Source organism: Aquila chrysaetos, chromosome 16 (assembly GCF_900496995.4).
Source record: "Aquila chrysaetos chrysaetos chromosome 16, bAquChr1.4, whole genome shotgun sequence".
NCBI lineage: Eukaryota > Metazoa > Chordata > Aves > Accipitriformes > Accipitridae > Aquila > Aquila chrysaetos.
The window spans coordinates 8,501,826-8,514,373 of record NC_044019.1 but is presented as its reverse complement, the minus strand read 5'-3'; the positions used below and the strand labels follow the sequence as shown (position 1 = coordinate 8,514,373).

General features: G+C 38.1%; 1 protein-coding gene across 4 annotated transcripts in view; it reads left to right on the top strand.

Annotated features, from left to right (window-relative positions):
* Positions 1–12,548, top strand: part of KDM1A (lysine demethylase 1A) — a 49,927-nt gene that overhangs the window by 19,220 nt on the left and 18,159 nt on the right. For 3 of the 4 annotated variants that reach the window (XM_030039506.2, XM_030039505.2, XM_030039507.2), the window contains 6 exons: positions 490–571; positions 3,169–3,263; positions 9,194–9,336; positions 9,861–9,951; positions 10,699–10,833; positions 12,127–12,200. In XM_030039506.2, coding sequence (XP_029895366.1) covers positions 490–571; positions 3,169–3,263; positions 9,194–9,336; positions 9,861–9,951; positions 10,699–10,833; positions 12,127–12,200 — 620 coding nt within the window. The remainder of the gene's footprint in view (positions 1–489; positions 572–3,168; positions 3,264–9,193; positions 9,337–9,860; positions 9,952–10,698; positions 10,834–12,126; positions 12,201–12,548) is intronic. The other variant, XM_030039508.2, reaches the window with a different exon arrangement.

Genomic DNA, 12,548 nt, shown 5'->3' with positions numbered 1-12,548 from the left:
TTCTGTGGAGAACAGATAGGCGTAATTGGCTGATGCTTTTTCTAACCCTAAAATTTAGTTTTCTCAAGCACAGCTAAATCATTTCCTACATAGCTGTTGGATTTTGGAGTAGGAAGTGGGAGGAGGAAATCTAGTATGTAACTCAATCTATCCATGGACAATGAAGGACTGATTTTAGAATCACATTAGATCCTACTGTAGATACAGTTAAATCTGTCCAAATCAGGTTAGGCATCTTTTTCTTTCCTTTTTTTTTTTTTTTTTTTTTTTTTTTTAATGCAACTTAAACATGTTATTCCTTAACTTAGGCAAATTAATTGAGATCAAGTGTTCATTTGCAGAGGTTCTTGGAAAAGTGTACATTCTATTTATTGAGCCTTAGGATCAGAGAATACTTATACTACATTCTGTAGAAGTTTCAGCGATTATGTTTAAGTGAGATGTATTGCCCAATGTTACAGGATGTTTAATATATTGTGCTTTTAAAAGGATCGAGTAGGAGGAAGAGTTGCTACCTTTCGCAAAGGGAACTATGTTGCTGATCTAGGAGCAATGGTGGTAACAGGACTTGGTGAGTTTTTCAGAATAAAAAGGAGTGGGGAGGAAAATTGTGGGGCAAGATGTTACAAATCTGAAACATTATGCTATTTCCTTTCATGGCCAAAATAATTGGGTATTTTTAACTATTAAAAAGTAGATGTTCTAGTTCAGCCTCTTTGGTAGTTAGTATTTTTCATTAGTGAATCTTCAGAACAGATGGCAGCCTGCACTAAAAGCTGGGATTTTTGTTGGTGTCATAGTTCTCATTGGTCACTGAAGTCATACAGGTGCTTGTCACATTATCAAAGTGTTATAGATCCATTGTTTTGCAGTTTGCTTGTGCTTAGTGGAATTCTTTGCTCTTTCCTTGGCATTCTGTCCTTCAGTGTGTCTGTTCCTCTGCCCAGTTCCTTTTAAGGGTGGTATCTGCACTGAGTTCACTGCATGTGCTGAGCAAGTTTTTCTAAAGCTGCTTTACCCAGCTGCCTGTGGCCTCTGAGCTCAGGTCCTTGGACTGAATTTCTTGGTACTCTTTTAGTTGTTCCCTTGGATCTTCCAAAGTATAAGCTGAAACTGAACATGGAGAAGTAGGAATTTAGTGAGGGGATTAGTTGAGTAGCTAAGAGCAAAGTAAATAAGAGCAAATAAATAGCAAAGCTATAAGATGGGAGAGACCCCAAAGAGATAGAATATGTTTTTGCTTTTACACAGGAGAAAAAGGGAGGAGGGGGAATGAAGAACAGAGCCAATCTAAAGAGAAAGCCCTTCTTAAAGTCAGGATTTAAACCCCAAAAGTTCTTTCTCTAAGTGATTTCAGAAATAGTTGTAAAAATAATGGCAAACAAGCCATATTTCTTCCTATTTAATGCTGGTTTATAGGATGGCATCAGTTATTGATACTGGTTACTCTACTAAGAAGATGAGCACGTGTTTAGTTTGGAATACCCTTCAGTAATGCAGTGAAATGATAAAATATTATAAAACCTATAATAAAACCTAACTGATTTTTACTGACTGCCAAAACTTGGTGTCTGTCATATTAGTCTTTATTAAATTGCATACAGAAACTATTTCCAGACAGAGTATTGAAGTTGCACAGTCCTGGTAAAACACATTTAAGGTTTCTTAGTGAAAGACTGTAATATTTTTATATTTAATTCATCATGGGTGTTTCCTTTCCAAAAGAATCTACCCTTTGCCTTGAATGAGGCAGCATATGCTATGGAGAAAGAAAGATTCATGTAGTGAAGGAGATGGTTTGAAGGACACTCTTCATATTTTTGAATCTGGAAGAGATGTGAGGAGGAAAGACTACTAAAGGGCTTGAGCTTGTGGTTCAGGAAGGTGAAAGACAGAAGTTATGGGATCTTTTCTGATTTTGTTAGTAAACTGTGGAAGAACTAAAATTTTTAGTAGGTTGTTGAACTTGAAATACGAACTTATTTAGACGTACTTCAAAACGCTCTTCTGCTTGTTCAGTCAAAGACAGGAAAGTATTAGGTGGCTGAACATCCCTCTCTATTTTGAACTAAAGCTCTGGGTTTGATTGGATTGCAGAATCAGAGAACATTGGAGAAAGAAATGTGTTTCTGTGCTTTGCACGGACTAGCAAGAAGGGATGTTGGATGATGCTTCCGTTATGCTCTTAAGTTCTACCAGATTTCAGTAATAATTCTGATCAACCAGTGCATTCCAGACTTTATTGCCCATCTTTCTTTTTCCATTTCTTCCATCAACCAACCAGTTAATAAGAAAATAGGAAGAAAATGTGTGTGCAATGGATAGCACAGCATTCCAATGAGACACAGAAGTGGACAAATACTAGAATAGTTGGGAATATCAAGCAAAAATGTTAACATTAACTAGGTTTACTTTTCACTGTAGATTTTCAGCTAGAGCTGAAAATCTTTTCCCAAAGTTAATTTTGTGGAGGAAGCTCACGTTTCTTCTCCACTATGCCATTTCCCATTTGTGACCATTCTTTTCCTTTCGTCTGCTGTGCTTACAAGAGAGGCTTTTAGTGTTTAGTAATTCTGGATGCTTAAAGTCAATGCTTTCTGCCTTTCTCATGTTTCTACGTGGAATCTCCTAGATTGTTTTCTAATCTGTTTAGTTATACATCTTCCAGGTACAGTTGGGGTACATGGTTCATCTTCATAGATTGTATTCACTAGAATCACTTGTTGGAGTTCCACTAAGTTTTTAGGGACTGAATTCTCTAGGTTCCATCTCCATGTCACCACACTTAGAAAAGCTCCTGAAATTACTGTGCAGCTGTGGGAGCTTTCCTTGGCTTTTCAAACACTCTGCTCGCAAACGTTTTGAAGATACATTTATGGCTATAAACTCTTAATCGTACTAAGGTTGCTGCCACCCTAGGACTCTGCTTTTATAATCAGCCCTTTTTACATACAGTCCTTTAACTGTTGGTGGGCAGGGTTTTTTTTCATGACCTTGTTGCAAGAATTGCTGTGAAGAGTAGACCTTTGGCAGTGTTCTACTACTTCACTGGAATGCTTTTTTCACTGGAGTTTGTGTGTTTAGTCTCTGAAATAGCTTTAAATGTGGAATTCTTATCTAATTGTAGACACAGGAGTACTGTTGTTAACTATACAAAATGTTTTCCAGGAGGAAATCCCATGGCTGTGGTCAGCAAACAAGTGAATATGGAATTGGCTAAGATCAAACAAAAATGCCCACTTTATGAAGCAAATGGACAAGCTGTAAGTCTGATACTGTTTTCATGAGCCTTTTAGAAAGAAATAGTATCTCCAGTGTATTTGTTACCAGGCTATTGGTCTAGCAGGAGATAGCTTCTAGGAAGCGGGAGACGGAGTAATGAAAGTGTGTGTCTATTTTTAGGCAGTGTAGTAATATTCTAGCATATCTGCACCTATTCTTCTAAAACCTGTTCTTTCCACATGAGTTTTTAACTTCGAATTTCAGACTTTTTGTGGAAGCTAAGTTCCCCTTTGATCTTCCCAAATTCATTACTGTTTTTCCTTAGGCAGTTGTCTGTCTCACTCCTCTTTGAAACAGTTTTCTGTTGTGCTGTTCTACTTACTTGTTACTTTTTAAAGGATTGACTAACCAATGTCAGCTGGTTGAATACATGCAACAGTTCAGAAATAATATTCTAGAGCTGGGATTCACAAACTTAATTAGCTTTATTTCTTTTCGCTGTAGTGTCAAGGAGTGCTGTTATAGATAAAAATGATAGATTCTAGTTTAGTCCTGAATCTCACACATGTATTGACTGGAAGTGTTCCTACCTCCTGAAACTTAAAACATGATACCAAGAGTAACTTCTGAAAGAAGACAGATGAGGATACTGAGCTGCTTGCTAGGGGCCTGAAAAAGTGATCCTTGGCACAAACGTGTTGTAACCTGGCACCTGCAGCTTCTCTTACTGCACACAAGTGAATGGGGTGTTATAATAAACTCAGGGAAAGCATTGTAGACAGTTCTAGCAATCAGTCTGCTCTCATGTTGTGAAGCCAGTCCTTCATGTAACGTGCTTGCCTCTGCACTGCTGTGTTCCCCCTCTCCCAGCTGTTTCAGCATCTGCCCAAGTAATGCTTCAGTATCTCGCAGTGGGGCAGATGTATCCTTGTGCAATGTGAAGAGACTCCCTCTGTTAACACTACCCAATAAAACACACAGTTCAGCTACTTTGAACTTTATACCGTGCTTTTATTGTCTCAGTAAGCACTGTGATGCCTGCAGCTTGCCCATGCAGCTTTCCTTTCTCTAGCCCACTCCTTTCTGTTCACAGTATGCAGCAACTAGATCACTTATTTCTAGGTAAGGCCCTCAGGCATATGCAGCTCCTGTGGTCCAAGACTTCTCTTGCTCATCAGATAAGCACTTACAGAAGAAGCCAGTGAGAATGGAGTGTTTGTCTTTTCAGACTTTCCTTCCAATTACTCTGTAGTGTTTCCTGTACCGCATTCAAATGCTATTTATCCTAGGAGACACAGTCAGGGTGGAAACTGGCAGTGTGGCTGCATGCTGCCCAGCACTGGGGTAGGGAGGAATTGTTCAGCACAAAAAAGGTTCTTACTGCTCCTTTGGCTAACCTGGTGGCGCAGGTAACATCACCTCCTTGTGTTCGAAGGTGGTTGCTGCAGCAAGGAATTGCTGCTGTTTAGATGTGTGCATTTATTAGTGTAATGACAAGAAGGTTGTAACACTAGTTATATCTTAAAAAGGCATGTCACAAAATTTGTCGCCTTACCTGTTGCAAACAAAGCTTGATAGGTACAACTGGATATATTTTCCAGACTGAATTTTATCACTTCCTTGTGTTGACTACATAATAAACCTGAATGCTTTTCCTTGGTTTAAAAATAAATAAATAAGATTGCCTCTGTGTGCTGCTTGTTTCCTAGCATGTCTGTTACGTATAGCTTCTGGAACATTTGACTAAACTATCTAATTTGAAGCCATTTTAACTATGACAGATAATTAGGAAGAGAAGTTGTGGTGTGAGTAATGATGACCAATATTTTGATCTTCTACCACCCCGATACCACAAATGCCAGTATAATCTTGCTTATGTGACTTTCAGTATCTGTGCATCTATCTGTGATCATATCTGTATTGCCTGTAACTGACGACAATCTAAGCTGTGTTAAAGCTTGTTACTTCATATGATAAAGAGTAAGTAAATGAAAATGGAAGCTCTAAAAAGAAAATTTGAATTTGCTTGCTCAGATGTGGTGCAGTTGTACCTTGAAAGCTGTGTGTTTTGACGTGTACTGCTTATGTTGTCTTTCTCTTGTTTTTCCTTAATATACTCCATGATGCTGCTTACACCAAGGCAGTTATTTTACTAATCCTTTCTTTTCCTTCTTTAATGTAGCCAGACTTTTTCCTTTGATTATTAGCACTGCTAAAAATTAAATGCCTATTATCTGTTTCTGCAATGTTTTCACATCTTAGTACTTTGATTTTCACCCCACTGTATAAAGCTTATCCTGAAATAGCTGTCAGGCTACTTATGTTGTATTTCTTTCTGCTGCAATTGTTGAAAGGACACTGTCAAGGTACTACTTTATAAACAGTGAAAATGAAGTTTAGTTTAAGCTGAAATCACTTTCTACAGGATATGCTTCTTCCAAAGGTGCATTCACATTGGGTTACTAATGAGTATTGGGCAAGTAACGTCTAAGTACGTTTTTTCAAAGCAAAAATTTTTCTCACCCTGCCCATAGAGAGTCTACTAACTTGATAGTGTCCCTTTACATTTTCCTTTCAGCTTATACCTGAGCCCAAGTCCATTCATTGCCCCACTCTTCCTCAAAACCTTCTCAATTTGTGTCTACCAGTAATAGCCAAGAGCACAACCTTTCTTGTCTCAAGTGAGAGTACTAATGTTCCATATCTCTCTCTCTGGCATTTTGGCAGACTTCATGGTACTTGACAGGAGGCAAGCTGTAGCTTTTAAATTAGCTAATTCCCTAGCCATCCTAGGAAGTATCAAAGATCTCATTGGAAAACGATATACATCAGATAATAATTCAGACATCTAAAGCAGGGAATGCATCTAGAAGTCTAGGTACAAGTAATAATGGGATGTCCTTCGTACCTTGGCTACTGTCTTGACAGCTTTCCATGTTTACACAAGTATCTTTTAAATGGTTAACCATTCCTGCCAGTCTGTCTATGTCTTTTTCTCCGCTATCTGCATTTTACTGAAGAATAAGTATGAGTATACATCCTCATTGTTAAGCTCTGCAGTGAAGTCATAAATCTCTTGCTGCTCGCAGCTGTATGGTGGCCCAAGATTGAGCAGTTCTATACCTTCAGTTACCACTCCTCTAAAGTGCAGTTATTATTTTAGTCTTTGCCGTAGTGTTACCTAATTAAAAAAGACTTCTCTCTGAAGAAGTGAAGATGGAATCAATTTCTCTGCATATAGGATGGGCTCTTAATGATTGCAAGTTTCAGATCCTTTATTTGTGAGTTGGTGAGTTGGTTTTCTCCAAAAAATTTACAGATACAGGAGTTCTAAATAGTCTTTGGGAAGTTCTACTGTCTGCACAGCTGCCTAAGCTTCTGAATAAGGCATTGATATCAGGTGTGAAAAGGTAGGCAACGTAAATATCAAAATGTCATTTCTTTTCCCTTTCTTCATCCTAACTTCACATTGCTGGGAAGTGTGCATTTTGTAGTGCCATCTTCAGCTTGTTGTCCACCAGGATCCTCACATCCTTTTCTTCAAAGCTGATACCCAACAGTCAGTCCTCAGCCTGTCGTGAGGCATGGGGGTATTCCATCACAGTTTCAAGGCTTTGCCTTTGAACTTCATGAGGTTTTTGTCAGCCCGTTCCCCCAACTTGTTGAGATTACACTGAGAGGAGAAGAGATTGGGGAGGCTTGAGAGCAGACCTTACCCATAAAATCTGAGGCAGAGAGGAATTTAGTGTTTTAGCCTTTTCCATATCCATTACCACTAGGTTCAGCAGCAAGTCTGCAGTCTGCATTATCCTTACTTTTTTTGCTACTGCTGTGTATGTAGAGAGCCCTTCTTGCCCTTGTAGGTCCGGCATCTCACTTTCAACTCTGTCTGACTTCAGGTTTTCTTAATGCCATCCCTGCATGCTTGGGCGATGCTTCTTCATTCATCGCAGCTGACTTGTGGTATAATAATAGATGCTTAAGCTGGAACTTGGAAGATGAAGCTTAAATGATAAAAGTGATTCCCAGCAGTTTCAAGAAACTGGAGCTCTAATTTTAATTTTTCAACCCTCAGAAGAAGGTTTCAACCCTCAGTCCTACACCTATTCATCCAGAAAAGATCTGAAATCTAATCGTTCAGTGGAGTCTGCCCTGTGGCTCTGGAGAGCCTCTGTTCGCTCTTAAGGCAGTGCTTAGTGGTAGCAAGTCCTCTGTTTTCAACTGAGACTTCTGCTGAGGATGTGTACCAAGTTCTGGCCCACCGAGGCACGGCTTTTACTTAAGCCAGAAGCTGCAGCAGCATCCTGTTCATCCCCAGGGTCTTCTCTTCAGAGGCAGAATCACTTATCCATGGATTGACTGTAAGGAAGTGTCCTAGAAACCAAGTAATTTAGATCATGCCTTTTCATTTCCAGCTCTTCCTTCTTCATGATTAAAAAAAATTAAAAGGGCACAGCAGTACGTACACACGTTGTTACCCACGTTGTTAAAGTAGATCCTAGTATTCAGGTGTGGTACAAGAATACAAAGGTTAAGTCGGCGGTGGGTATATCACTGGAATGTGACAAAAAGTTTGCATTTGGGAACGGCCATTTGAAGCTTTCCTTATACCTCTGCTATGTTCAGTAGCCTTGTTGAAGCTTTCTGGTACATATACGAAAATAGTCTCATAATTGTGAAATACATGTTCTATTTAGTATAAAACCCAAATCTTTTTGAATATAATAGGTAGAAATTACATTGTTACGTAGCTACAGAGTTACACAGTTGTTATCGAATGTGAGTGGCAGCAGCTACTGGAGAGGGTGGCATAGAGGAATCTTAAGTACAGATCTGGCTAAAGAGGAAGTTTCAGCATGTAATTCTGAAGGGGAGCAGTATCAATCAGGGAAGGCAATACAGGTCTTTGGGACAGATTTTCAATTTTTACACAAATGAATAAGCAGAAATGTAAGCATGCATCTGTGTCTTGAAATTGTAGATTGGACAAGACTGGAGATAAGTATAGGGAAAGTTTGAAATATCCACATATATAGTTAAAAAATATTAATTTATGTATGTGTGTTCTAGTCATCATATAATCTGTGTCTTCTGTAGTGCTGTTGGGTATAACATTCCAGCCTGTGAGCTGACAGTATCTCAAAACTTTTATCATGTTTTAGAAGCGCATGATCTTGAGAAATAAATAGTGGATATAGTATAGAATATAGTAGTGTCAAAAAAGAGATCATTCGTTTTGAGACCTAATAACCTTGAGTGATGGGAGAATTTCAGTAATAAGAAAAAATGAGAACCTTGCACTCATTGCAGAGTAGGTGAGTCACTAATCTTTGGCAGCCATGGGGTGGGGGAGGTATCTTCATTCTTAAGATTCTCTCAAAAAAGTAGGTCCATCAGAAATAGGGAAATTCATTTCATGATGCAGTAAGTCTCCAGGGAGACATTACCTGCAGAACAGTATGGGGTTCTAAGACATTTCACCACAAGAATAGTGGAAGAATCAACATCTTAGTATAACCAGTTGGAAAAGTTGGCTTGTTATGCTTATGATATGTACCCAGAGATGGAAGTATTAATTGTGAACCTCAGTGTTTCAGTCTGGGAAAATGCCAGACAAGAAAGATCTACAGAGCTAGAAGATAACCATTGGCACAAGAGTAAGTGGCCAGCTGCAGAGTGGAAGAGGAATCCTAATTAGAGCAATGAGATACTGGTATAACTTCCCAGTCAACACAGGGTATACTTGGAGTTAGGGGTGAAAAACAGTTGCAAAAGAGCCATCAGATAGTTGTTGTGAATTTAGACTGCAGTAGAGAAGACAATCTGTGTCATTGCTCTGGTTTCTTTTAAAATTTTCTTTGTACTACTTGAATGTCTTGTCTCTGAGGCTTTGAGCTTTGGTGACCAGTATTTTTTCTTTTTTATTTATGAATAGGTTATTAACAAGAAAGTTTGTTCTTTTGACTCCTAGGTTCCAAAAGAGAAAGATGAAATGGTGGAGCAAGAATTTAATCGTCTGCTGGAAGCCACATCCTACCTCAGTCACCAGCTGGATTTTAATGTTCTCAATAATAAGCCTGTCTCCCTAGGTCAGGCTCTAGAGGTTGTCATACAGTAAGTGACTTTTCTCTTCATGGTGCACTTTCCTATTTTGTGGGGAATTTTCCAAAAGATATCTGAAACAATTGTCATGCTCCTAGGGTAAGCATTACCCACTTAATGCAACTGTTTGGTCTCTGCTGAGTTCTCATTTGTGTATGTGTTTCTTGTTTATTGAAGCAAAATATGCCAAAGATGGTTAAAGGAGCAAACATCTTCTCTTGAAAGCTTCCTGAAAATCACTGCTACAGCAACTGATAGTGGATAATTGACGTACATACAGCCCACTTATGCTACTTGAAAGCTAATGGCATTTGTAATATGCCTTTTAATAATAGTAGGTAACTTCAGACTCACGTTTTAGCTAGTCAAGTATCCCTTATTTACAGAAACTTGTATTAATTTTCTAATTGCCATATGAGTATTTACTAAAAGATCCCATGACGTGCTTTTATTGCATTACACTAATTAGATTGTGATAATGAGTTTTCTCAATAATGCAAGGATTTTATGGTGAACTAACTACTCACCTTTTCCAGATTGCAGGAGAAGCATGTGAAGGACGAGCAGATTGAACACTGGAAAAAAATTGTGAAAACACAGGAGGAATTGAAAGATCTTCTTAACAAGGTCAGATAACGACATTTAGAACAAAAAGATAGCATTGTGTTCCTCAGAAAGTGGCAAAATGAACAAAAACTTCCATGGAAAAATATCAGAAAGTTGCCATTAATGCTGTTCTTAAACATATCTGTTCATTTAAGACCTTTCTAGAAGCACTGTTGTAACAAAGGAGTCTCCATTTTTGAGGAGGAGCACATAAGTGACTAGGCAGAAGACTGTAAAACATAAATATGGGAAAAGAAAGGGAGAGGACAGACATGATAAACATTGTTGTGTCATAGCTTCCTTGAGAGATATTGATAATGACTGAGGCTTTTGGGGGGTTATTTTAAAATGTTTACTTTCTTTACCACAAATCTGATTTGTAGTGTAGAAACAGTGTTTTAGGCCTACTTAAACTAGTTTTGGTTGTGATAGATGACATCTTTACATGTTCATGGAAGTTTCTCAAATTAAAAATGTCTGAGGATAGCTCTCATATCCTAAGTTATTTGCAAGATATTTTGTAAGAAATCAACGATGTTGGGTCCAAGCCATGTTGTTTTGGGGTTGGTGGTATTTATTGTGGTTTCTTGGAGGTAGAATTACATATATATAAGTAACATCTGTCAAAACCAGGAAATCTCTTTGGTATAATGGCATAGTTTGAGATGAATATCCATTTTACACAGTAACATGCATGAAATCTATCTTCCCTTCTTCCCTCCCCCCCCCCCCACCCCTTGCTCCCTTTTTCTACTCCACCTGAAAAAGATGGTTAATTTAAAAGAGAAGATTAAAGAACTTCATCAACAGTATAAGGAAGCATCAGAAGTGAAGCCACCTCGGGATATTACAGCAGAGTTTCTTGTGAAAAGCAAACACAGAGATCTGACTGCGCTTTGCAAGGTAAAGGATGACATACATACAGCACTTAAGTCAGTGGTTTCTGAGGACTTCAGCAGCCAGCCAAAATTAGCCAATATAAATGTTTCCGCATCTCTCACTCTGATCCAACACTCTCAAGAGAATGTGATTGATGGTAACTCTGGGTTGTAATATTGATAACAGGGCTGCATTAAGTACCTTTAGGTACCTGTCTTTCATGGCTTATGATGGAGAGTATTAACAGGATGAAGGCTCAATTTTAGGTAATAGTCTGTGCTGGCTCATGTAAGACAGGATTTAATGTTTTGAAGGCTAAATTTTAGGTCACACTTGGTCTTTAGTTAGTACTGCTGGGTCTCACAATAGTCTGGAAATAAAATCTGCACTTGAAGAGAAACACTCTTTTTCCAAGATAGAAAAGGTGATTTCCTGAATAAAAGACTTCTTTCTATCCAAAGATTATCATTACAGAGCTCTGTCTTGACAAGCAGAGTTAGTCCCCCTCTCTGTGTGTATGTTGATGTAGAAAGATGCCTTAAAAAGGAAACCTTAAAAACTATGCTTTCTATGATAGTGAAAGACACCCTGCTAAACCAGGTCAGATAGAACTAAGGATCATTTTTCAGCGACTTGTGCAATAGAAGATACATACCTTTATTTGGAAGCTCAATGTTTTTATGTATACATAAGTAGTAGCTCTTCTATTTTGTCACCAATGAACAGCTTTGTGCTCCTGTCACTATTGTTGGACACTCCAAATTATTCTGCCTTGAAGGAAAATGATTATTGCCTTTATACCTAGTTCTACTAATATTTTTTAAAATAAGGGAGAAAAAAACCAACAAACCCCAAACCTCTGAAAGGAACTTGAATTATATCATGTCTTTGCCTTTTGCATGACTGCTTCTGCTTTGGAAATCTCTATGTTTGATATGAACTATAATCTTTCAAGAGAGAAAGAAGAATAGAAATAACATTTTGTCCAATATGAAAAACTCTCAGTACCATAGGAGCCCTTAAAATTCCAGGACTGTAATGGACCTGCATGTTCTTTAGATCTGAGTGTTTAAATTCCTGAAATATTAGTGTACTGATCTTTTCTGCAGTGTGGCATAGACTTCTATATTCGAACAGCAGAAGGGCAAAATATGCTGGATTAAATGCTGAAAAAATAAAGAACTTGATTTAGATTCCACTGAAACCATGAATCTTCCACTGATTTCTCTTGAGGTTAGGTCTAGTCTGATGCTACATGATGTCTTTAAGTCCTTTTACATGTAAACGGATTTTAATGCTAGCTTTAAATCTTATTAGGAGTATGATGAATTGGCAGAAACACAAGGAAAGCTGGAAGAGAAGTTACAAGAACTTGAAGCCAATCCACCAAGGTAAAGATAAAAACTATAAAAATAAATACTCAGGAAAGCAGGTTTTTTACTACTTTTCACTTAGTTTCAAAAATGCTATGGTATGCTTTTTTTTAATTATGGTAACTCAAGGGGTTAGGAAGGTACAAACATGAAGTTTGAGTTCCTTCAGCTTATAAACTAATCTTCCTCATTTTTAGAGGTGACTCAGACAAAAAAGGTGGTTCTTAGCTAGGGTACATTTCAGTAGAAATCCTTACTGTAATCAGTGCCTGATCTCAGGAAGCCTTTGAGATTTTAAATTCCCATCACTAATGATAGCATACCAATCCTGCTTATTTTGGCAGAATATTATTATTTTGTGCTCTG